This window comes from Ambystoma mexicanum, chromosome 8, assembly GCF_040938575.1.
Source record: "Ambystoma mexicanum isolate Mex_15411 chromosome 8, UKY_AmexF1_1, whole genome shotgun sequence".
Classification (NCBI taxonomy): Eukaryota; Metazoa; Chordata; class Amphibia; order Caudata; family Ambystomatidae; genus Ambystoma; species Ambystoma mexicanum.
The window spans coordinates 1,657,509,128-1,657,536,169 of NC_090929.1; the positions used below are offsets into that span (position 1 = coordinate 1,657,509,128).

The 27,042-nt window shown below is 47.0% G+C and overlaps 1 protein-coding gene across 3 annotated transcripts in view; it reads right to left on the bottom strand.

The window, feature by feature from the left end:
- The window catches only part of CACUL1 (CDK2 associated cullin domain 1), a 598,839-nt gene that overhangs the window by 310,890 nt on the left and 260,907 nt on the right, over window positions 1-27,042 (bottom strand). For all 3 annotated transcript variants that reach the window (XM_069611925.1, XM_069611923.1, XM_069611924.1), the window contains exon 3: window positions 23,272-23,374. In XM_069611925.1, coding sequence (XP_069468026.1) covers window positions 23,272-23,374 — 103 coding nt within the window. The remainder of the gene's footprint in view (window positions 1-23,271; window positions 23,375-27,042) is intronic.

Genomic DNA, 27,042 nt, shown 5'->3' on the forward strand with positions numbered 1-27,042 from the left:
CTTTGTCTCCCTGGGAAGTGGAGAAAATCATTAGAAAACTCAAACCTACCATTTGTCAAGGCGACTCCTGTCCTGCAACGGTCATCAAGGAAGCTGCCCATGAGCTAACCCCATTCAGCGCCACTGTCATTAACGCCTCATTCAAATCAGGTATTGTCCCAGATAATCTCAAAGATGCCTGGGTCAACCCTCTCATCAAAAAACCTACCCTTGATCCAAGCAACCCCTCAAACTACAGGCCCATTTCCACAGAGCCATTTCTCCTAAAATTTGTAGACCAAGCAGCTTACTTACAAATCCAGGACTATCTCGAATCTAACAAACTCCTCGGCCTCCGACAATCAGGCTTCCGTCCCAGACGCAGAACAGAGACCGCCCTCATCAGCCTCAAAACACAAATTGAGGACTTAAGAGACAAGGGTAAGCTAGCCTTCCTACTCTTACTGGACCTCTCTGCAACATTCGACCTGGTGAACCATCGAATTCTCTGCCATCACCTAAAAACTGCTTCCCACTTCTCAGACGAAGCCACCTCATGGATCAGCTCCTTTTTGGCAAACAGAACTATGCGGGTATTCTCCCCGTCTGCATCCGCCGATCCATCACCAGTCACATGTGGTGTCCCACAAGGATCTTGCGTTTCACCCACATTGTATAATGTATTCACAAAACCACTATTCGATATTCGACTATCTGGGTGTCACCTATACTGACTACACGGATGACACCCAGATACTCATCCCCATCCCCATCAATGGAGATCATGAAACTGATTCTAAAGCTCTTAAGATCTACTCAGTCATCCAGGCCTGGATAGCACATCGCGGACTATCTTTAAATGATGATAAAACTGAGCTACTTATCCTAGGCTCCCACCTTAAACTCAACAAACTGGACCCTGCATTTAAAGCGTTTTGCATTGCCGGGAAAATCATTAAGGTCTCTAATACTAAAACCCTTGGCTTTTATCTGGACTCGACCCTCTCTCTGATGAGACAAGTAAATGCTGTGGTCTCAGCATCTGCATAAACATGTAAACTCCAAACAGCCTGCAGACCATTCCTCATCGCATCGAACTGCATCATCCTTGTAAGAACACTCATCATGGCTAAAGTTCACTACTGTAATGCCCTCTACATGGGAAATAGCCTTAAAAACATCAACAAGTTACAAGTAACCCAGAATAACGCCATCAGAGCAGCCCTCAATATTCCCAAAAAATCCCACATTTCTGATACAAGACGGAGTCTTCACTGGCTCCCAGTTTTATCCAGAATCTCACTCAAAACTCTTGCACTCACCCACAAGTGTTTAGCCAACCAAACACCCGACCACCTGGCCAACCGCCTTACAGCACACACTGCCACTCGACCACTCAGATCTGCTCAAGCCCATTCACTCGCAATTCCTCGATTTAAACTACAGAAAGCTGGCGGGTCCTGCTTCACAGTCCTTGCTTCCAAACTAACGTACTCAGATCTGAACTCCCTTGCCTTGCCTTTAAGAACAAAGCCAAACTATGGCTCACCCAGCAGGATTTAGCTTCCGCCACTTAAAGTTACGTTATATCCCTGTAAATACTTCTGCAAATGGGACCCAATGTTACAAACTCTTCTCTACGTTGGCAATTTATGTATTGGAAATACTGTACCTTCTAACTTTCGCTGTACCAGTACAGACAAATTGCCTGTATAATATATGTATGTATGAAATCTATGTTTCACTATGCACTCCAACTCCGTATTGTTATCTGCAACTGTGTAAGAAATGCGCCGATGCCTCTGGGCGCAATATAAAAAAAATACAAAATGTCCCTTACTTGAACAGGTTCTTAAGAACTGCCTGGCCAAACTGGGCATCAGCCCGGAAGCTCAGGTCAAGATAATAGTGTCTACAAAAAGCTGAGTGAGAAACCCACGTGGCAGCCTTGGCTATGGATTCCCAAGGGACATATTTCTTCACGTAGACAAGCTTCTTCATGCACCTCGCGCAGTCCCTGAAAAGGGAGGCTTTTTGGCAGTTGGTAATTCAGCCATGTTTTGAGGAGAATTTCACTCGACGAATTTTGAGTGAGAAAAAATGTTTTCTGAGCCCAGAAAAACAGAGCTGAGAGAGCTTGATTGGGAGATCACAAAAATACAAATTTTGAGATATAAATATATTTTAACAAGAGTAAGATTTCGAAAATCTCAGAGAGCTGGAGGATTCCCTCTGTCAGACTGAATTGAAAAATCTGAAGATGGCTGACTGGGGCGGAGCTTAAGCCCTGCCACCTCATTGGTTGGGGCCGACTGGGAATATTCAAGGATCTGAATCCATGAAAGATCCAATGCTGGAGAAGTCAAACTTTCAGCTGCACCTCCTCAGAGGTATTCTTCCTTTTCTCACTTTCCCCCAGAAGCTCACTGTCTCCAAAGCTCAGGTCCTCTCTAGGACAGCCTCTTTCTAAATCTTCCTGCCTCTACTCTGTGACCGTTACAACTTTTGCAGAACAGGACTGCAAGACTTGTCCTTGGCCTCCAGCACAGGGATCGTATCTCTCCAGCGCTGCAAGGATCAAGTTAAAGGCCCTCTGCATCGCCCAGAAGGCTTTCTGGGGCCTAGGACCACTACCTCGAATGTTCCCTTCCAAAAAGTCTTCACTCATCTGTCTGAGGGTCACACTGCTTCTCCAAGCAGAGAGTTCGGGTCAGATCTATCCCCACGGAACATCCCTGCCTCTCACAAACTTGAGCAGAACCACCTCTGCTTCCGGAAGCAACTTAAGACCTTCGTTTTCACTTCTGCTTTCTCTCTTCCTTTCCCCTGCCGATGCCCCCAACTGCTCTGCACACTGGTCACGCCCTGAACTCTGGCCCAGGCTCCTGCATGTCCAGTTGCCCTCACTGCTTGGTCCCCAGCACTTAAGGGTCTGTATCTGCAACCTTACAGTCCCTTCTCTCTGCACTTATGAGCCACCCACTGGCTGCACTTGTGAGTTAACTGCACTTCACTCTTCCCCCCCTCCCTCCTGGTACTTCCCCCCCCCCCTTACCTCTTCCCTACACTTGCGCAATCTGAATGACAAGGCCTAGTAAGATTGCTATTTTGTCTTCCCTTTGTTTCCCTCTTGTCTTGTCGCGTCTAGAAACACTAGAACATTATAAATACCACATCAAATCTTATCATAATCACTGGAAGTGAGGGGAGAAGGCAGAGATCAAGTGGGCAAGAGGAACAAGGTAGATGTTGAAAGCCAAGGCGAGAGGATAGAGTCCTGGGGAACACCACAGGTAGATAAAGTGGTGGCGGAGGGGCGGTCAGTTACTAAGGTGGTCAGCCAATCCAGTGCACGGTCTGCGATACCCAGGGTATCTTAGATCCGCTTTATGAGGATAGAGCGGTTAACCGTGTCAAAGGAGGAAGCGAGGTCAAGGATAATGAGAACAGCAGGAGAAAAAGAATCATGATTTGCAAGCAATTCTTCACGGGTGTTCAGGAGAGTAGTTTCCGTGCCTCTCGATGCTCAGAATCCAGATTGATGATCATGTAGACAACCAACGAGCTCAGTGTGTTGGGTCAGTTGGGGGAAGGCCAACTTCTCCAGGAGCTTCCCAAGGAAGGTAGTAGTAGAGGTAGGGTAGCAGTTGGCCATACACAAGGGGAAAGCATAAGGCTTTTTTATAAGGGGGTGCACAAGGGAGAGCTGGGGAGAAGAGCCAAGGGCCAAGGAGTGGTTGCAGAAGTCGTCAAGACCCAGAGCGAGGGCACAGAGGTTGTCCGTAAAAGTTCTGAAAGAGCACAAAGGAAGCGGTTGGATGAGACCTTCAGAGAGCGGACAACTATAGTGACCTAATCTTTTGGGACAGGCGAGACGGAAGAAAGGTGGGTGGGGGTGCAGTCAAGGGAGGGAAGACTAATATTCATTTCGAGGGTGTTTAAAAAAAAAAAAAGGGGTGAGGTTTTCTTGTAATCCAAACTTTCTTTGTAGCAGCATTACTGTTAGGCAGAATTGCATGCAGTACCCTCTGGGACCACCACATACAATTATGACTACAGGTGTAAGCAAAACCAACCTTTGGTATAAGTCTGTTCTACACAGTTTTGTGGTAGCGAGCCGAGCAGCCAGGCTTATCTCAAGAGGGAATGTGAGCAGTTGAAGGAGGTTTACACAGAGGTCTTACAATCACTTTGGTTCAAGTAGACACTCGCACTCAAGGTTTCTTGGTAAAAACAGATTAATTTATTACACAATCATATCGAAAACATTCACTAGAAGGAGGCAACTTAATATTATACACAAATACCAAACCAGCAAATTAGGCTCCCCTGAAATGGAAGCAAATTGGCTTTTCAGTTGCTTTCAATAACAGTTCTTGACGTAAACGGTAAAGTATTTGCCAAAGTTCTCAGAAGTAGTTTGTACGAAAAAGAATCATATGTTGGGTCACAAGCTGATTAGGCCTGCAAGTTGTGAAAGTTCCACAAACTTTCACTGTGAGAGGTAAGTTCTCTCAAGAGGTAAATTCTCTCAATAGGGTTGGCACAGTACCTTAATATGAAGAGCAAGATGCAGCAGAAGACATTGGTTCCTGACAGTTCCTGCAGATCTCACTGTTCCTAAGCCTCAGTCGTGGGGACAAGAGGGAGGACGTCAGGGGACTCGGGCACTGCACGGGATCGTCGGAAAACGCTGACAAAATGGAGTCACTTCAGTTCCAGTAGCTGTAATTCAAGCACACAAGCTGGCGTCACCCTCCCTGGTTAATCCTAACCAGCTTCGAGAATGGAATCCAGGTGGCTTACGAGTTGATTGGTCCCACCAACTCAAAGGAAGAAGTCCTTGAAAGGGCTTCTCCGTCGAGATGAACTTGGCAATTCGGACCTGCAGCAGGGCTTCACCGGGCAAACCAACGGTCCAGGAGTTGCAGCGGCCGTCCTCTTCAAGCTCGTCTTCGGTTCTTTCGTTCCAGTGGTCGACTCCGCTTTCCAGTCCAAGAGACTCACCTTTTAAACAGTTTTCTCCCATTCATTCCAGACTAGCTGCCACTCACCCAGCAGGGTGGCTGTCCTTGCCGGAGCACCAAAGTGCATTTGGGACTCCTAGGAGACTAAGCACAGGGAGTTTCGGGAACCTCCCTCTCTTCCTGCGGACCACAGAGGCGGTCTTCAGACCTGAAGACCGCCAAAGGCATAGTAACAAAGGGACCAAACCTGGTTTGGCGCGCAGAGAAACACTAGAAGGACCTTTCCAAAAAGAAATGGCGAAAAAAGCCTGGGACCTGTTTAAACAAAGGGGCTTAAGGCGCCATCTTGAAAAACATCACTCCCGCGATTTTTAGCTACCGGTGTTCGTGGTCGGGAAAATCATGGTAGTTTGTTGTAAAACCACTGCAACCAGCCATTTCAATAGGAAAGGCTAGCATTTGACTGCTACATGAGTTTCTAGACACAGGGGATACTAAGTAACCCCCCCGGCACTTTATAGGAAGATAGTGTGTGCTGGGTCTAGGAATTTAAAAAGACTAGTAAAGTCAATTTAACCTTACATTCTCTGGGAAACAGTAGTTTATCCCAGAGAGGGTATTTAAACCTTTTGGAAGTCTAAAAAGACATTCCTGTGTCACTGCACTGAGGGTGCTGTGTAACACACATGAAAAGATGCCTATGGAGTCATCTAAAACTCCATAATCAAAGAACACAAGAGTAAAAAACACATCAAAATACACGAGTGGGAAAGAAGGCTCACACCTCTTTCCAGGAGAAAAAAATCAAGTCCTCAAAATCCAGCAAATGTGCTGGGGGTCTCTAAGGTGAAAGGAATTAGCACATTTATGAGAATTCTCCCCAACACTTACCTGCAACTGAAATATGGCCTTTACGTTATGCAAATCTATATAATATGTCCTGTTTGTAGAATGCCACTACTCATCACTTCAGAGTGCAGGTGGCGCAAAGTATAGGGCCAGACAGATGAGTTACTGTTACTCCTTTTATTTTGGGTATTAGGTGGCGCTTTAGCGCTACCCATAAACCAAATTAGAGTGCTGCTAGGGAGATATGGCATATGAAGAGGGTACCTAAGCTACCCATGGCCATGCGAACCCCTATGGCCATTTCCACCCAGTTCCTGCCCCTCCCCCCGTAAAACACTTCCTCGGGTGAACTCTAAGCCCGCTTCAACAAGCCTTACCATCAAATTTTTCACTCGAAGTGCCCGACAGTGTTTTCTCAAAGCAGTCTTCTGAGGGTTAATGACTTAGTTGGAGCTGCAAACCCGCTACTGATAAAATAAAATGTCTTAACAGGTCTTCCTTCACCCACTCGATTTAGAAGCACGATGCGTGTCCTTCAATGAAGTCCTGCTAAAAACAAGCATTGGCAAAGCCAACCCTTTTCTTGTTTTGTATTAAGCATTTGCCAGGAACTGCCATTAGATGCCCAGGTACTCGCACTATATTGTACCTGCTACCACCAATGGGCAGTTACTAGCACTATGACAGTGCCTTTCCCATGCATATGCAAAAGCCCAAACTGTTCGGCATTGCCAATGGTGGTTTCATTTGTTGGGAGCATCAGACAGGGCATGATGCGACTTAGCGTTTGTGCACCACTCTGGATATATTTTTCATTTAAAGCGGAATGTGACTGAATGGAATCCTGCCAGAAATAGCCTAACAGCCAACTTCTAAGATGTCAGCATCCAGGATACCCCCATATTTTGAGAGTAAACATCCTTGCCCTGATGAGTTGGACCAGGGGATCCTTTAAAAGAATGGCAAGCCTTGGCAAAGGCCACAGTTGTGGCTTATGTGCAGGCATGCAATAAGAGTGCCATAATCATATCTGTCCATAGGGCGGCAACAGGAAGAAGGGGGGGGGGGGGGGGCAACCACCTGAGCGTATGAGGTCAGTGTATGGCAAAGGCCTATTTAATACCTATACAGGAGCCAAAACTGTTGGCTTTACCAATGCTTCTTTTTAACAGGTTATCTTTAAAAGCAACACATGCGAGGACATGTGGCTAAAAGCACACAAAGATTTTGAGACTCAGAAGATTCCTAAGAAATGACACCGGCACGACATATACAGCACAAAGTCTGATGTTACTGCATGATGGGGGTAACAGCTGCCTCAAAAAGCGCCCTCAGACGTTATGAGATGTTGCAACACGCCGCCATGGGACACACTCGGTGTAGTTTTGTTGACGAGGAATGCATGGTTACATTTGTGTGTGTACTGGGTGTCGTCACATCGTTTCCAGAGTCCGTTTTGTTCGACGGGATGGGAGATTTGGGAATTCTGTGGAGCCACGCAATGTTATCGTGAGGAACCCGCACTGGAAGGGGGTGTCGGCCATTGATCGCAGACTGCCTGTCGAGGCCCACCTAACTGTGGAATATAGATGCGCGTTTTGGGCGGAAGAGCGGCGTGGAGCGCAGTCGGCGTTGCAGAAGAATATGGCAGGCTTTACCCACTCGTCAGGGGCAGCGCCTGAACGCTTGCAGGCAGGCTGGGGCAGACCTGCTCACCACAGGCGCCAAGCAGCCGCCTCTGTGTGGTGATCGGCCCCCACCTTTGGTGTTGGGGGATAAAGCAGCAGCATGCGGTCACTAGGACTAGGGGCATCAAATGAACAAGTCGTGGGCACGTGCAGCCCCAAAGGTCGATTCCGTGATCACGCCGGCACAGCCGTTGCCGACAAAGCAATGGGACCATAGAGGGGTGAAGGAAACTGGTACTGACTGCAGCAGCCCTGCGTTTGCTACTTCGAATCATCCATGGTGAAAAGAACATTGGATGCGGCCGCTTTGATGATTGAAGGTTCCATTTGTTTAACCCCATGACCTCTGTTCCAGTTATGAGTGTATTACCGATCATCAACCTGATGGATGAATGAATTGTTAAAGTCTTTATTGACCTGCCCCGACTAGATGCTTAAGACAACCCTAATGTAACAAGCGTAATTAGACCGTGCTTATGTGGTTGCAGTATTGTGTAGTCCAATTGGTTTTAGGAGGAGGTGGCAAACCATAGTTGAGATAATAAGTCATGGTACTAGGTTTGTCTGATCTTGGCCTAGAACTCCGGATCGAAGCCCACTGGGTTAGCAATACTTTTTGCAGGGTGCCTTAGTAAATCTATAGACATTACTCTAGGTGGTCTTGGTGGAGGGGCAACTGTAGTGTCCCACCCCCATCCCGGACCGTCCCAGTCCCCCGGCCCCCCCCCCGGACCGTTCCACCCCCTCCATCTGGTCTGGTGGCAATGGCCAGCCATTGGACCAGAAGGAAAAAAAACTGTACTACAAAATTATCTCGAAGAGATCTCACGAGGGTGTGCTTTGGGCAGAGAGCCATCGGCTCCGTGCACCACCTCACACCCCCCCACGGCCCAATTTACGCCCATCTGTACGAAAATGAAATGGTTTCTTTCAGCTCATCGGTGATGGAAAAAACGAAAATGGGTCAATAAGAGTGGATGCAAATACGCATGGCCCTGGACAATGACCCTGTGAAAATGAGGGCCCCAGCCATCGGTCCCCTAGCATAGTGGAGCAAGCACCTCTTGATGGATTGCACCCCTGCATCTAGGATGTCCAGGCCTGTATTCCATGCGTGGGCATACTGAGCGCCATTCTTACAGGAGGCGTGCTCCTGCAGATTGCTAACATCTGGAAAGAAAAAGGCAATAATCTCATTCGGTTTCAGGCAGCCCACCCTTACACAACTAGGATTGTGAGGAGTGTAAAGCACTGAACATATGTTCAGCAAACGTCTCTAGTTGGTTCATATGTGCACTTACACACAGTGTCTTTACTGAACAAAGACCCTGGACTGAACGAGGATTCGCCCAGTCAAAAAGGCATCATGGTGTGATGTGCTCAATACCATGGCGGGATCTTCAGCCTGGCACTAGAAACTTATCCGACTGTTCAAACGCCATCCTCCAAACGCAGCAAAAGGGCTACCACAGAGCCATGGTACCCAGAAGGAACATTCACTTTAACTGTAGTTCTGAGCATCGAGGATACTTGCCATGGACCAGAATGCATTTTAAACTGTGAAGGGCTCTAGCGAACAGCAGAACATCTAGAGTGGCTTCTGTAGGAGGAGATCCTTAGCAACCCTACTGGAACTATCCCACTAAGTGGAAGTTTCACCATAGTATCTCCAGTACTCCAGTACTCCAGTACTCCAGTACTCCAACCCACAGTCCCCCTTGCCCTACCCTCTAGTCACGGGATAGCTGGACTATAGGGCGCAGAACTGGTGCATGCTCAGCATTGCAAGCAGGGAATAGGTCAGGATTGTGTGCTCACCGGCTCCAGTCACTAGTCTGTTCCTCTGCTCCATGGGGACAACACGTAGAGGTATTTTTACCTCTAAAACGCCAGCACCACCTACAGTTCATGACCCTATTCAAATGTCGAAAGACAGCCGCCTGCAACCTGGGGCTCTCCAGATGTTTTCCTTTAGAACTCCCATAAACTGCTCATTAACTAAGCAAGCTAATGGTCATGGGAGTTGTAGTCCAAAACATCGGAAGAGCCAAAGGGGAACACATGAATGTATTGTAGTCCTTAAGAAAAACAAAACTCCTTGTGTTTTCAAGACACGAGAAAGGGAACATGTCTGCCAATCAACTTCGACAGCAGATAAAATCAGCACATTTATAAGAGGCCAATTGTCTCTGCTGTGTCACCAACCACGCTGTTCACTTTGACATTTTGCTCTAAAATAAGGAGATCTCCATTAGAAAGGAACTCAATAGGCACCACCTTTGTTTTTAGCGATAGAAGCAATTGCCCTAGAATTCCTGTGCCAAACAAACGTCATTTGGGTGCAGACCACACTGAAGGATCCTTTCTAAATGCAGCAAACCTTGTGCTGAGGTTGTGCGTTCTCAGGTAGGAGGCAAGGCTCCTGTACTTCACATGGTCAAAAAGCCCCTCTTCATGACAGCATTAAGTTGGCTTGAACAACAATTCAAAGGACAAGGGCTTTCTCTGCCTTGTTTAAATTCTAAAGAATTAAGAAATGCACCCCACCCAAAGACTTACCTGAATTCTAATGGAGTCACAGATCTTAAAGATTAAAAACGTCCACCAAAACGTGAACCATCATTTTAACAAGAACCAGAGCCCTAACCCAGAGAAACTAAGTCAGGCAGCTTTTCATTCCAACCTGCCTGGACATGGGACCTGCACTCAGTTCACCTCCTGGAGTCGGTCCCCAGGTTTTCATAGGATTGGGTTCAAAATTCGAACTCTAGGGGGCTTTGCAATGTCAGAGGACCTCAGCATCTGGTCAGCCCTCTGACTCTTGCTGCCCGGTTTGGAGAACTCCTGCTTGGTCCAAATCCGAGTCTGAGGGGGTACAACCACAGAACCTCAGGGTCAGAAGTCCAGGTACCTTATATTTTCAGTCTACTGCACATTGTGCAAGGGCAGAAGCCCCCTTTCAACGTCGCTGTCCAGTAAAGCATCTAACAGCCATTTCGTATTTCTGGCCTGGAGATTAAGTTGTACACTTAAAGCTTTCTTTCCTAAGAGACTTTAAACTCGTTGGACGTTTTCTGTGTGGGGTTTCAAGACTCTGCCAGGTCAGCAGGAAAGAGACCCGGCTCTGAAACCCCTTTCTCCTCATCAAAGGTAGATGCAGCCCTGTAAATCTCGAAATCGTCTACCTCGCAGCATTCCAGAAAGGCACAATTGCCCCACCAAACCCGATGCCAACCCACCAACACATACCCCCCTCACGTGGTCGAAACTCGGCGCCAGAGGTGGTGTTCAAGGTAGAAAGCTGCTCGTCACATGAGTGAGTCGAGGGGGTGGCACAGACTACTTCAGCTGGTAAGAACCCAAACCAAGCTGAACAGGTACAGCACCTGCCAGAGACCCTCCTGGCGTTACCAGTGCATACGTCTACGTTCTGGGCTGGAAACTGCTAGGGGCTGCCAGCTTATGAACTCCTATTGTAACCTAGAAGAGCCTTGTTAGCTTGGCACCAAGAAATACCAGGAGTTACCCATGGTTCTACGATCAAACTGGTGCCATATAAACAAACCTAATGGACATTGGCACCCAGGGTGGGGGCGAGCAGCCAATTGGGTTCCTTGATCGCAGGCAGAATCTACAGATCCAAGCCCTCGTTCCATGGAACCCGACTGCTGCTTCCCGAGCCCACACCGCCATCTTCCCCCACCCTCCCTTTCAAGTGTCCCATCCCTCCCATCCCTCCCACCCCTCATTTCTTCAGCGCAGCCACCACCCCGCTGCAGCTGCTCTGTGGCCGACATGGAAATGTAAGAGTGGCTCGGTATGGAGCCCTTCCTTCCTGATCCATGGCAGCCATCCAAGAATGTATTTCGATTCAGTGAACAGGGTGCACCCGGGGTTTTTGGATTGGAAACCCAGGTTGATAATGGCAATAACCACCCATTCCACAGGCTGGAACGGGTGGTAACGGCACTGGGGACACTCATTAAAGGCCTGCGCATGATTATTGCTTAATTAACCTTGGGTGGTGGGCAATGTGTCCCGTGGAGAATTAGAAAAGATCTAGGGGCCATCTAAGCCTTAATGGGTCATATATACTTGACAAAAAGTTAGTTTCCTTCTCATGAGAAAGCTGGAGTTGCAACAAGCTAAGTACTCGCTCCTCAGTTTCCAGAGCGTGAGAGCGTGCTTACTGATGTCAGATACACACGAGCTGCTTCTCAACCTATCCGTACTTCAATCCCCGTCAGTTACTTGTAAGGCAGGGTAAGTAAATCCAAGGGGCAGGGACTGCAGGTAGGTGCGAAAATCACCTTCAAAGCAGGATTCAAAACTGTGTGGAGCCATTTAGCTCCTGCTGGTCACCTAGAAGAGCTTGGATGGCTTAGCGCCAAGAGTTACCAGGAGCCATTTGTGACTCCCAAACAAAATGGTTCCATACGAACACACAGTAAAAGCAGCACAAAGGCTTACCTAAAAAACATTTAAAGCAGAATGGTCGGCATAAAACGGACAGAAAGTCCCAGTATGCATCCCATTCAGAAGTTCGCCATGTGGCGGTACAGTCTAGCTCCTCATTGCCTAAAGTGAACCCCTGCATAGTGGGTGAAGTCAGACAGCGTGACCCCGTTTTCCAGCCCCTACATATCATGTATTGCTACTCTTCCTCCTGCGTATCGCCCGCCAATATTAGTAACTCGAGCAAGAAAAAAAACATCCTCAAACTCCCAATAACCCTAATGCCACGACTAAAGGGCAGCGATGCAGTTCACACCATTAAAAGCGATACTCCAACACAAAACAAGTACACACTCTCAACAAAACAATCCGTCGATCCGAGCATCTTCCCATTTCATTGACAGGGCAGAAGAGAACACACCACTGAGGTGGGCGTTTATTTTTACACAGTGATCTACGTTCGTGGCGTCATCTTCGGAGGTTAAAACTTAGAGGGGGAACAAAGAATCAAACCTGCAGGTGCCCAAGCATTTCTGAGTCTAGTTCTGCAGAAAAGGTAGGCCTTTTAGTAAGAAACATGCTGCCACCTGCTGGACACATTGAATACTTCACTTGACCATCAAAGCTGAGCTTCTCCCGATTTGTCTGGATAGTCCACCCTAAGACCCTTGAATTATTTCACAAACAAGTTAAGGTGACCCTTATTTTAACACATACTTGTTTAAAAGTAATCAAACTTAAACCAATCACTGCTAGAGTAACATTGCCAGGACACCAGTGTTTCAAACTCTGCCGCCCCAGGAGAGAGTAGTTTCTTACCTGTAACTCCATTTCTCCAGCGTTGGTATCTTTCATGGATTCCCCGTCTTCAGGCTGGGAACCCTCAGTATATTTATAAAGACGTTTCCTATAGGAACATTTTTGACACTTCTGTGTCCTAGCTACGTCGTTTTCGGGCTGCGCATGCTTGACCCAATAGGACGCAGGGGAATAAATAGCCCCGCCCCAGCGGCTCCCTTCAGATTTTAACCCCCAAAGTAGAGGGAACATATAGAGTTTGCATTCAGGGGAGGCCGGGGGGCGCATGTGAATCCATGAAAGATACCAAGGCTGGAGAAATGGAGTTACAGGTAAGAAACTACTCACTTCTCCAGCATTGGATCTTTCATGGATTCACATGCTATGAATAGATTACAAAGCAGTACCCCTAACATGGAGGTGTGCAATGCAAACTAAGACTATCCAAGCCACATATGCAGTTGGGTATACGAATAAAAAAAATAAAAATCAAGGTACATTGACAATAACTAAACATATGGCATATTGACAAGAGTAAGTATACCCCTATGTGGGGCTTACCTTACTGAAACAGATGCCAAAGGACCGCTTGCCCCATCTGCATATCTGCCGCAGGTTGTTGCTCTAGGCAATAATGCCGAGTAAATGTGTGCGGCAGCGACCATGATGCCGCTTGACAGATGTCCACCAATGGAATTCCAGACTGTAACGCCGCCGATGACGAGGTGGATCTTGTTCAATGAGCTTTTGGGCGTCTTTCCAATGGTTTTCCTGCTTTAGAGTGACAAAAAGCAATATTCGACAACACCCAGCGGGCCGTCCTTGCTTAGAGATCTGTTTCCCCCTTCACCAAAGGTCCATAAACTACAAACAGTTGCCTTGAACGTCTCAAAAACCTTGAGTACGACTGAGATAGAACTTAAAAGCTCTTTTTACATCCAACGTATGGAGAGTTTTCTCTGCCGCAGAAGAAGCCGTTGCAAAGAATGTTGGAAGAACAATAGAAGAATGTCTGTGGAATGTTGTCAGCACTTTAGGAATGAAGTGAGGATTGGTTGCTAATACTACCTTGTCTTTGAAAAAAACGCAGGTATAGAGGATCAATGACCAATGCCTGTAATTCCGAAAGCCTTCTTGCCGATGTAATGGCTACTAAAAAGGCCATTTTCCATGACAAAAACTTCAACAACGACGATGACATTGGCTCGAACTGAGACTTCATTAGTGCTGACAGTACTAGATTGAGAAACCAGTTCGGTGGAAATTTCTTAGCTGGCGGAAAAGGCCTTTCATGAAATGCTTTACCAGTCGATCGCCTGGATGATCCCTAGACCATACACAGAATCTCTTCAATTTACCTGCATATGAAGCGTTCGTAGATGGAGCTTGTGCTGCCTGTAAAATTTGTTGACACTCTGAGGGAATGTTCAAGTCCCCTAACTCGGAGAAGTCAAGAGCCAGGCCGTCAGGTTGAAGGAGTCTGGGTCGTGGTGCCAAACCGCTCCTTTGTCTTGAGATAGAAAGTTCGGAATCTTCTGGAACCTCACTGGCTCCGCTATCGACAGTTGTATTAGATCTGAGAACCAAGACTGTCTCGCCCAGTAAGGAGCCACCACAATTACCCGACATGAGTACTTGTGAATCCACTGGAGTGTCCGCCGGATGAGTGGAAACAGGAAACGCGTAAGCAAACTTGTTCGTCCATGGGAAGGAGAACGCCTCCCCCATCGATCCGGGCTGTGGCCACCTGCTTGCGAACTGTGCGCACTTCTTGTTCTCTCGGGTTGCAAACAGATCCAGGGATGGATGACCCCATTTTCTGAAGACTTGCTAGCTGACAATCGTCCAGTTCCCATTCGTGCAGTTGGTTCATTTCCCTGCTGAGTGAATCTGTTTGTATATTCTTTACCCCTGGAAGATGGGAAGCCATTATTGTGATATTCTGTTCGAGGGCCCAATGCCATATTTTTTTAGCTTCGATCGAGAGCATCCTGGACCGTGTGCCCACTTGCTTCCTGAGATAGAACATCGTTGTTGTATTGTCCGTTAGTAGTCTGACAACCAATGCTCGTATGCGCGGCAGAAAGGACTTCAGAGCCCAAGGTAACGCCCTTAACTCCAGCACGTTGATCTGAAGAGCAGACTCCGCTGGGGACCATTGACCTTAAACCTGCAGGGGCCGTAGATGAGCTCCCCATCCTTTCAGCGATGCATCCGTCACTACCGTTGCTAGAAAATCCGGTTCCCTTGTCAGGTTGTTCGAGAGATGCCACCACTGAAGTACCCGCGTGCCCGCAAAAGTTCAGAGTTGATGGTCAACTTGTCTGACAATAGGCCTCGACTCTGGGACCACCGTTCTGCCAGAAACTCTTGTATCGGCCTCATGAAGAGACAGCAATTGTTCACCAATGGAATACAAGATGCTAAGGACCCTAGCAGTGACATGTATTTTCTGACGGACACCCTGGTGCCCACTTTCCATTCCTTTGCCTTTTGCGTCAGTTTCTGAATTCTTTCCACGGAGGGCCTCACTATCCCTGCTTGAGTTTGAAACTCCACGCCCAGAAATACTCGTTAGCAAGGATTTCTGAACGTTGATCGCAAACCCCAAGTGTTTCAGAAGTTGCATAGTGGCCTTTAGGCTTGCCCGAGTTATGCTCGGCGACGAGCCTCTTATCAGCCAATCGTCCAGATACGGGTAAACATGATGACCTTTTCTTCGCAGCCACGCTGCCACTGGCGCCAAACACTTTGTGAACGTCCTGGGAGACGACTTTAGTCTGAAAGGAAGTACTTTGAACTGGTAATGGGTCAGACCGACTACGAACCTTGGAAACTTTGTGCCGTTGACGCACCGGTATATGAAAATATGCGTCTTGTAGATCTGACGACACCAGAAAATCTCCCTGCTGTACTGATCGGATGACCTCCTCAAGCATAAGCCTCTTGAGCTTTAAACTTTTTAGGGTCTTGTTGAGGGCCCCAAGGTCCAGAATGGGTCGCCACTTGCTGTTGGGTTTTTTGACCACAAAGTAACAAGAGTAAACTTCCTGCCCCTCTCGGCCACTGGAACAAATTCTATAGCCCCTTTTTGCAGCATAAGCTCCACTTCTTGTTGCAATATGCGAAGATGCGGTTGCGTCGAATACACAGGTGGAATTTGTGACGGCGTTTCCTTGAACTGCAGAGAGTGGCCTAGTTTTATCGTGTCCAATACCCAGCGGTCTGTTACACTTTCGCATTTGTTGGCGCGACGGGCCACCCTTCCTCCCAGGACGTCCTGTAACATGTCATTGTTGGGACTTTGACTGCCTGTCTTTTGTGGACGATAAATACGCCCTTCTCGGAGCATGGTAGTTTCGGCCTCTTTGCGTTGCCTGGACCGCACGTCTATAGCCTTGGGAGGCGTATGAAGGCCTGCTGAAGTTTCGGTCTCTAGATGCAGTAAAATGGAAATTTCCTGATGCTCCGCGGAAGGGACAAAAAGATTGAAAAGCTCTTCCACTTTGCAGGGCTCCCAACGACCTGGCCGTATCCGTATCCTCTTTCATACCTTTCAACAGTTGGTCACCCTCACACGGCATATCAAGTACCTTGTACTGGACTTCCGGTCTGAAGTTAGTACATTTCAGCCAGGCTTGCCTTCTCAAAACCACTCCGTTGTTTATTTGCTTAAACCTGGACTCTGCCAAATCCACGGCAATGTTAATCGAGTGGTTCAACGCTTCTCTCTCCCGGACCAATAACATGACTGACTTTCTATGTTCCTAAGGAAGGTGTTCTAGGATAGGGGCCAAACGATGCCACAGCTCCCTGTCATACCTTGCCACAATTGCCAGAGAGTTAGCTGCTTTAACCGTCGTCGCTCCTACGGATAGAACCTTTTTGCCAAACGCATCCTGTCTTCTAGCCTCTGTATCTGGAGGGGTAGAACATTTGTGCTGCGATCTGGCCTTCCTAGCTGCAGCAGCTGACACTACTGACTCTGGAGATGGTCGAGCGGTCAAGCATTTAGACGTAGAGTCTGGAGCCTTGAATTTCTTCTCCAACATGCCCTTTATTGCTGGTTCTGAAAATGGATGGCGCATGGTCCTCAAACCTTCTTGCCAGACGTGGTCTAGAATGGGAACTGACTTCCTTCTTTTCCCCCATATGGTCGAACAAGAAGCACTCCTTTTCTTCTTCAGGGCTCAGACCAAACTCAATACAGGCTTTGCTCATCATCGCGTGAAAAACGCTGATGTCGTCCGGCGGTGATGGTTGAGCTGGGCTTCTAGGTGCCTCCATCTCTGCTTCTGAATCCCATGTAGGATCCCTCGAAGGGGATGAGGATACCTCTGAAAAAGTCTCTAGGTTCCGACTGAATTTTGTAACTCCTCCTTCCGGGTATGAGCGTGGTGGTTCCTCGCTCACTGGTCGGAAGGTTGGATTCTCCGTAACCTGCGTAGAACGACCCGTTTCGTCGTCGGCAGGTCTCGTCGGAATCCCCGAAGGTGCGTCTACGAGGGGTAACGTCTCATCCAACCACTTCAGAAGAGACTGTAGCGTGGACAACACTTGCAAGGATAATATAGATTGAGGGTTCAATAAAGACGACGAAACAGGGACATTCTACCCCCCTGAAATCGTCGACGATGCAATTCCTTGCAATCCAAGATCTGCTGGACCAACGATCTGTTCTCGATCCTCCTCCATGGATGATATTGAGAAGGCCACCTCCGGCTGTAGTAAGATCTCTGGCAGAACTGCATCGTACACCTCCAGCTGCCACACCCTTGGAGGCTCCACAGTCGACGATGTCAACGTGGATACGTCTATCATCGCTATCACATTTGCTGGGGCCACTGCAGGCATTACCTGTGTCGACGGTAACACTCTCGTCAACGACAGTCTCTGTAGACGATGGTGTAGGCTGTGACGCAGACTCCTTTGGCGATCCCGCCTTTTTTTAGCTAGATTTATGCCTCGTCGAGTCTCTACTCGAGGACGACCTGTGATGGTCTCCTGAGGAGGAGGTCTTCAAAGGATCTTTCCCTTTTTTCGACGAAGATGAAGAACTTCCTTGATGGCGATCTTGCCCATGTTTCGACGAGGATTCCTTCGCCTGATGTTTTTCTGAAGGGCGTTTCTCCATAGAACGCAGTTTCTTCGGAGGAGGCTACGCCGACACCGACCGGCGATGGGATTCCGCCTTGGATGACTTGAGCCTGAATGCAACGCTGCACGCCAATCCTACCTCCTATGAAGGATAGGTTCCTTCATTTAGCCACGTCACAAGGCGTCTATTCCGATCCTTTAGCTTCTTCTGTGAGAAACCATTGCAGATCTCACAACTGTCCACCGAGTGATAAGGGTGCACAAACAATCCATGTGCCCATCTCCTTCATAGACTTTTTTCAGTCCTCACGTGGCACACAGGCGGAATAACGCCTTTCCGGACATTTTCACGAAAAACTCTCAAGAGTAGAATTCAACCTTGTACAGAAGTAGAAACAAACACGAGGTGCTCCCGCTACTTTGGAGGCGGTTGAAATCTGAAGGGAGCCGCGGGGGCGGGGCTATTTATACTCCTACATCCTATTGGGTGAAGCTTACGCAGCCCAAAAACAACGCAGATAGGACACAAAAGTGTCAAAAATGTTCCTATAGGAAATGTCTTTATAACTATACCGAGGGTTCCCAGCCTGACAGGGAATTTTCTAAGCATGTGAATCCATGAAAGATCCAACGCTGGAGAATTAATGTTATGTCATTAGAATTTATTTTATATTTATAAAGCACACAGTCAGCACGGGGGCATTGCGGCGCTGTTACAGAAGAGCACAGCTTAGTTACACAGTTACATACACTGTAAAGATTGCATATTTACCCTAGAGTTCTTGGTTTAAACAAAACCATATTTGAGGGCTTCGCGAAATGCAAGGTGTGAAGGTTCAGCTTGAAGGGTCAAAGGTAGGGAGTTCCATTCCATGGCAGAGATTAATGGGAACCTTGCCCCCCCCCCTGCTCTTGGATGTTTGACTCTAGGCACAGCGAGTTGGGAGGGAGTAGGGAGTTACGGTAGGTCTGGAGGTGCATGATCTGTTCACTCTCTGGGAGAGGTAGGGCGAGGCTGCATGGTGGATGCACTGGTGGGTGATGGAGTGTTTTGAATAGGACAAGTTCTTTGAACGGTAGCCAGTGTGCCTGCTTTCTTGCGGTGGAGATGTGTTCTCTGGTGGGGATGACTGTGGCTGCTCGGAGAGTGTTGTTCTGAATGGTTTGTAATTTTAGGTTTTTTACTGATGTGACTGAAAAATGGACATTGCAGTAGTCCAGTCTGGAGTCAGCTGTGGTCCTGGCAACGGCTAGGCAGTTTCTCAGTGGCCAGGAAGGATCTGGCTGCATTCAGCAGCTTTGTGGAGTAAGCCGGCAAGTCCGGGCTATCACATCCTTTGTGGAGTAAGCCGCAAAGGATGTGATAGCCCGGACTTGCCTGGACATGGAGAGGGTGGCATCAAGGTAAACACCTAGGGTTTTCACTGATTGCGAGACTGGGATTTGGACATCGTCTAGCGTGAAGGTTGCATATTGGTGGTTGAGTTTATTTAGGGTTTCCCTGGGTCCTACCAGGGAGAGTTCCGTTTTGTCCCTATTGAGGCAGAGCCAGTTAGCTGCCATCCAGGCCTGAATGATGGAATAGGCATAGTTTATGGACTTGGCGTCCGTTTCGTAGTTACCGGAGAGGGGGAGGAAGACTGGTCGTCGGCATTGTTGGTGTAGGCTATACAGAGGGAGTCCAGAACGGCAAAGAGTGGTCTAGTGAAGAAGCTATAGAGTTTGAGGAGATGCAGGAACCCTGTGGGATTCCGCAGTGTATGGTGGCTGGGGTGGTGCATGCTAGGTCAGAGAACAATCGCATAGCTCTGCCTTAGAGGAAGGACGTGATCCAAGCAGTCGCTTTAGGGGAGAATTGGGCTGAGGAGGGGAGATGCTGATATAGTATTTTATGGTCGACAGCCGCCGACAGGTCAAGGAGTAGAAGAGCCGGTTTACCCACGTCCTTAATGTCATCCAATTGGTGTTTTAGATCAAGCCGGGCTGTTTCAGTGCCATGCCCATGGCGGAAGGCAGACTGTTTTAGACCTCTTGCAGAGAATGTAGATTGTGGAGTGGAGCGAGGGGAGGCTAGATTGGCAATCCTACAACACTGCAGACTGGTTATCTGGAGTATCTGTGGGCCCCTTATTAGGTACGGATATCTGGCAGATCTCATTGGAAAGCTCTGCACAGGAGCTAACAAATGGACCATGGCAAGGGGCACTAGGTCCGAGGGTCCCATCGCTGAGGGTGTTGACCCAAGAGGTTCTTGGAACTGCAGGTGAGGGAATACAGCTACGGCCACATGTGCAACAGAAACTCCCCGATGAACCTGAAAATCTCAAACCAGCCAGCCTGGCACACCAGACGCATCCATAAAGGAGACATGAACTGTCTCCAGCAAAACTGCAGAAAGATGTATTGGTAATATGTACTTCAATTGTCATGATGCAATGTGTCTCCACAAATTATTCCAGTGAGATCAGTCTCTTAAAATTCCATATGTCTTCTGCTTCTCAGGAAGGGGCAGCTCTTCATACATGCCCTTTGCTACAGGTAGCATCTCTGCACTTTCCTTACCACTTCTCTTTCTTGGTCGACCCCTCTCCCAGGCACAGCCAAACAGGTGGAAGACTGGTCTCCGGCTCACGGTTCTGCGTCTCAGCTGGAGGTCTTGGCTTCTCTGCCTCTTCACTACTGTGTACAGCTTCAGCTGCTGAAATGGTCAAGCGTTCACCTTCTCAATCGGTTTTGTGAACATTATGCTCAAACTTACCACTAGGTCTAAAAGCAGCTGTCTCATGGCTCCACCACCTACTGCCAACAAGTACTTCCTCACAGGGCTTCTCTTGAGGTGTTGAGGGTGTAGTCACATAATGACAACGATATAAGGAAACCATCTCACAGATGTTCCACAAGTTCTGAGGGCACTTTGCCACAAGATCTTGCCCTCTCTCCCCAGCATTCTCTAAACAAACTGGGTGACTCCAAGTCATTTATAACAGTATAAGACTACCCCTCAGTTCTTGGATGTAAAGGCCACCACCTTCTCAGTTTTCTTAGTGAGGACCTCACCACAATCAATAATTAATCTGAAGAAGCAAGTCTACATTCAGAAGCATAACAAAAGCGCAAGCTGCAGGTTCCAAGCCTGTGTTTCCTCAAACGAGGATGCGGACAACATCCAAAGTCTGAACACCCACATCTACAGAAGAGTGTTCTCCATGGAAAGACTTCAATGTAACCATGGAGCCTCTACTGAGACCCTACATGCCAGAGACCCTCCACTTTCCCCATAACAGTCTCACTTAGATCTTCTACCCGATTCCTATGGCTGCTAGTACTCTGGTACAAGTAGGAGTTTCCTCAATTATGGAATGAACTGCAAATTGTATGGCACAACTTCTTGGGCAGCCTCTTTGCAACAAGTCAGTTAAGAGAGGGGTGGTTTGGAGTTAGTGGGGAAAGAAAGACACAGGCAAGATGAAAAACTAGGTGCGTTGATGCATGCAGATTGTATACACCCATTCTGCGTTAGCTAGTAAGATTCTAAGTGACCCTGGGCTACGGCACTAGTGCTGTGTTTCAGAGAGGTTCTCAGGCATAGTCTCTCTCAGCTACTTGATAGGAAAGTTAAAAGCTACATTCACGGTTGGGCTGAGGTTGTAAGGTGAAAGATGTACAGGTTGATAGGATTTAGCTAAGGGTTGGGAGGGCTGGGCCACTGCAGTATGCATAACGCAAATTCCTGTGGGGAATGTAATGTGAAAAGATGGAGGGGGCGTGGGTTTGTGAAGGAGGTTGGCTAATTAAGTCCCAGGCAGTGGCTACTTGCCAGCATTTTGTTTCCATAACTGCTGTATGTCCTGTTCTCCAAGAGTCCCTTTTGAGTTCTCCTGGACCTTCTATGACGTCCATACTGTTACTGGTTCAAATGTCTGACAGTTGTTCCCAGCTTCATCTACTAGCAATGCTTCCCTTCTTGCAGTTAGTGAGCATCCAAATATGGGTGTTCCCGGAAGATCAAGTGATTCCCCCAGTGAACATTGTACTGCAAGTCATTGAGGAGTTCCATGACCGAGTAAAGGTCACAAGGACTCCAAGGCAACTTGAAGTAACCTTTTCACATAGGGTAGGGGGCATTTTATTCCTTATAGTACATGGTTTAGACATGATCAGCCATCCCCTTTAGCACTTGGCCTCCCATTTACTCCAATGCAAGAGATCTTCCAGCTGTTGATGCATATAAATCCATACAGAATCTGTTTGCATTGAAAAAGCAATAATATTCAGCTAGTGAGGTGTTGCCAAATAAGCATTCTAAACGTTTTAACACAGTGCATGGGCTCGAAATTAAGGTTGGATAAGCAGGAGCTAGAAGCAGCTCCTGGGGATCCAGCATTAACCAGTGACCAGGAGCTAATACATAGCGTTCCGCAAATGTGACTTCCACATAAGATGCAAACGTATATGACCCCTTATGCTTTAAATGGTGTATAGATGTGTCCTGATGTTTATTTCTGGATTGCCCACATTTAAAATGACATCTGTGTTTGTTAGGCATCTGTTGGCCTGAGAAGCCAACAGTAGCACCTGGTAGCTGTTGCCGTCAAGCTAACCAGTCTCTTTTAGGCTAAAAGAAGAGATAAGTAGCTCCCAGATAGCCACAATGTTGGATCCTGATATTGCAAACTGAGTTTAAAACCAATGTGCTCAGAGTTTTGTAATTTGGCATGAAATTCAATACAGTGATTGGGCATCTTTGCCAACAGTAAACATGCTTAAGTAAATGGCCATGGTCATTAAGATGTGCTGTTGGCATGCCCAACACAGTGGACAATTCAAACACAGATTATCCTGTTTTGTGTATCGGACAACTCAAGAACTCACTAAGGAAAGGAGTTTCACATCAAATTTTAGGATTGAAAAAAGGGCCAATTCAAAAGACAATTCACTGTTTTAGTGGCCATTGGACAAACACTATGCCCCAAAAAAGGGCATACGCCCTCGTATGGGATTTTCTTAAGCCCTGGCTCTCTGGGCTTCAGAGTGAGGAAACTCAGAGCGATGATCTACACGGTCTACGAATTAAGTTACAAATTCAATAAACAGTCTATATATAATCATACTCTTTTCCGATGTAAATAAAAAAACTCAAATATGCAAGCACCCACATCTACAAACAAGGGTTGGGGTGGGGAATCTCAACGCTTAGGACCTCTCTGCTCTGGAACCCTTCACCACAAATCAAAGGCCACAAAAAGTCCAAGAAAGCTGCTCAGCCTTCCTGTGCTAGCCTTCCTTAGGTAAGAGTGAATGTTTTGCAAACTTCAGGTACACAAAGTGGATATTTTTGGACTTACATTTGTACAGACAATTCATGAAAAAAAGCTATCCTCCTGTTCTAGGTCACCACCAGATCAACCCTTAACTGCCCCAGAAAAATAAAGTCTTACCTGCAGCTCCTCAGAAATTCTCTCTAAGTGGTTGGTTATCTTTTTGATAAGGTCGCTGTACATCTGTTCCGAGTGCTGCTGGCAAACACATTTATATACACAACTGTGGAAACAAAGTACATGGTTGAAGAACAGCCCCAATAAAAGGTCTACTTTTCTTCCCAATATAATACACTAAATATAGGATCACTCAATGAAGATAGAGAAAAGGCCTCCAAGCAATTGTCCAAACATAAATATAAACGCAGAAGAAGCAAACCGTCAGACTACTGCAGAATATAGACATTAACCTTGAAAGTGACAGAAGCCGTTAGACAAGTAACCAGTAATACATTATCAATTTTGGACATATGTTCAAAGTACATGAAATGTAGTGATGGAGGGAGGCAGGGGTTTGCGTGCATCAGAAGGCTGGGGATCATGGCTGCAGTATGTCTTCGAAGAGGGTTTAAGGAATATGAGCAAAAGATTACAGATTTCATTTCAGGCATACGAAATCTCATTTGAAGGTGTCCAAAAATAAATATGCCCAAAAATAAAGATGCGGCATTGGCCAAAGGGATAATGAAAGGACGTCGGGCTGGGGAGAAGGGGTGTAATTGGAGGATCTGCGTGATTTTTCCGTCACAGAAAAGTCTGACGGAAAAGTTTGCATGGGAAATGTACGCACCACCAAAGGTTCGTACATTTCCCATGAGAACAAACACTGCAAATCACTACATACCCACACCCCCACCCACGACACACCACCACCACCACCACCCACACCCCCCCCCCCCAACATAAACAAACCCTACTTACCTTTTCTTCAAGCCGTGTCCCTGCGGCGCCAGTTCTCTTTCACTTCCGTGACCGGGAACCGGCGCTGCAGGGTCTTTTTTTTTTTTAACTCGCCTACAATGCATGCCACCAAAAGGTTTGAACTTTTGGTGTTCGGACCTCTGGTGCTATGCATTTTCGGAATTTTTGTACAGTCAGAACTTTTTTTCGGTCTGATCGTACAATTCTGTAATTGGAGTATGAGGGGGGGTCTGATAGGGGGTGGGGGAGAAAGGCAAGATCGTAAAAAAAAAAATACACTTGACAAACCATTCATATAAGATACCAGTAAGTATGTCCAGTGCTCATTTCTGAAACTTTAAGCATTCATAAGCAGATACCAGGAATCTGCTCAGGTTCTGGCACAGACCATTGACTCCACAGGCCTTGGTGCACGTGGGGTGAAAGGGGGAAGGAGAGGGAAAATGTCTTGTCTGAAGTTTCTTCGCTCATGCTTCGCTCATTAGAAGGTGCAGCCCACCTGTGTAAACTGCTATAGACACAAATTGGTTGCACGCCCACACCCTCCACCTCGCAACATCATTCGTCACTAATGTCTTGTCTGCTGCTGAGATCAGGGCGAAGGCCATCAACTGCCCACATTGGTCACCGAGTTATTCCTGCTGATATTTACGATAAAGTCCTCCTAAATCCAGCCTGGCTGTCAGCTAGTGCTGGCCTGGTGCAGGACCGTCCACCTTGGTTGAGTTTCAGGGTGTGCGAAGAAGCCTAAGCAACTGTGCAGTGTGGATGTCACTGGGCAAGTGTGCATACCGGTTAAACGCCCCTTATCTTCCAGCCATTCCACTGTACAGCTATCAGTGAACGTCTGTCCTGCCTCTACACTCCATACTTGAGGAAACCCCCTGAACCTGTCCTACTGAGGGAGGCGGTTCTGGCCCACTGGCTTTCCTGATTCACCATGTCATCTGTGGAGGGGGGGGTGTGTCTGTCTGTCTCAGAAGTGTGGCAGCCTCAGTTTCCGTCAAGAAGACAGTGGACTATGTTCACTAACACTCGAAGAATGCAATGCGGAATGGTGTTGGTCTCCCTCCCGAGAAAGCCTCGTGGGCAGCTGCACTAGGTAAAGCAGGAGTTTCCTTGGCACACCTGGAAGTAGCAAGCGGATGTAGGCGGCAGTCTCGATGGGTGCATTTCCTGACATTGTAGCTGCAGGAATCCGTAAAAAATACATTTGATTGGTTTTCCCATATGGGATCAGACGTAATGTTACCACCGAAGGCGTTAGGGGTACCAAAAAGTGGGCTCATTGTGCAGCGAAGAGGTGATGGAAGGGCCAAAGCTCAAAATGCATAGATCTCACCCTGTGTGCTTGGAAAAAGTATAGTGATTACAGTGCTCCACTGGTGAAACTAAGGAATGCAGTGTGAGAGGCTGCCAAACTGAGCATGTAAAGCGCAGCTAAATAAAAAAAAAAAGAAAAAAACTCCAGCTGTGTGAAAAAAACCTATCGCACATCCAGGTAAGAGTAAGAAACTAAAGTTGCATCATCACTTCTCCGCACCCAAAAAACACATCAAAAAGAAGAAGAAAACCACCAGTAGAAGTGAGGCCAAAAAACCAACTGGTGCCAAATCATCTTCCATCAAGAGAGGTTTCAGGTGTGGCAGCTTCTCACATTTAGCTAATAATGCAGCTTGACCAGCGCTCAATGCAGGAAATGTAGAGGGAAGGACCATTTCACCAAATGTTGGCACAGTCTTGGTAAGAAGGTTGTCAAAGGAATTCATGGAAATACTGCAAATGAAGCTTCAGAAGGACAACCTTCTGAAGAGGAGTCATTTGGTATCCCATGGTCAGTATGTAATGTTGGGTGTAACAGATGAGAAACCACACGCAATAGTGATCATTGATGGAACTATCAAAATGCTCATCGACTCCGGCTCCGACTATACCATAATTAATAAGTAGACATGGCAATCTAATTTTCTCAGGCCCATCATGTGTCAGAGCCAGTGCTTATGGTGGGTCAAATATTAGTGTTAGGATGGTTTCATGCAACTTTAAATTGCAAAAATAAAATCACAAAAAACAAACAAAGTATGTGTCTCCGACAAAGGAGGTTGCCTTGTGGGGTGGTATCCACAAGGAGACATGGGACCGACAATCAACCCAAATGTTCTGAGTTGTGTCTCTACCATATCCACCACTGCAGAAGAACGGATAAAAGATGTATTTAGATAAGAACTTGGTTGCCTTAAAGGCAAATGCCATAAACCTGTGATTGCAAAGGCAAGATGAGTTCCCATTGAACTAAGAGATGAAGCCAATAAAGACCAACAAATTAAATGAGAATGACATAATTAAACCCATAGAAGCATCTGAATGGTGCTCTCCTGTAGTAACGGCGAAAAAACCAAATGGCAGTGCTCGCCTATGTATGGACCTTGGGGCACTCAAGTGTGGAGTAGTAGACCGTTTTCCCTGCCAAATATTGGAGAAATGGTCACCCTCACAGAAGGGGCTAACGTTTTCTCCACCCTTGAACTGGTGTTATCCCCAGATATTGTTGCACACCAAATCCAGAAGTCTCACTACTTTCATTATACAAGATGGTACATTTCGATTCAAGAGAATGCCATTTGGGTTAATATCAGCTGCTGCATTCTTTCAGAGAATGATGAAAGCAATACCGGGGGGACATTCCAGGGGTGGTGTTCTACTAAGATGACATTTTAGTAATGGGATAACCCACCAGAGACAACGATAATAAACACAAGTTAGTAGTAAGAAGATTAAGTGATTATGAACTCAAAAATCCAAATATTCTTTCAGAGTGTCACATATTGATTATTTGACTCACCAGCCATCAGAAAAAGTCCTCCACAGAGGCTTTAGTATCAATGCTACAAGCCTCTCCACCAAAAAACAGACAAGTAGGTCTAATAGAATATTATGCAAAGTTCATAAGGAACCTTTTAGACAAATGTT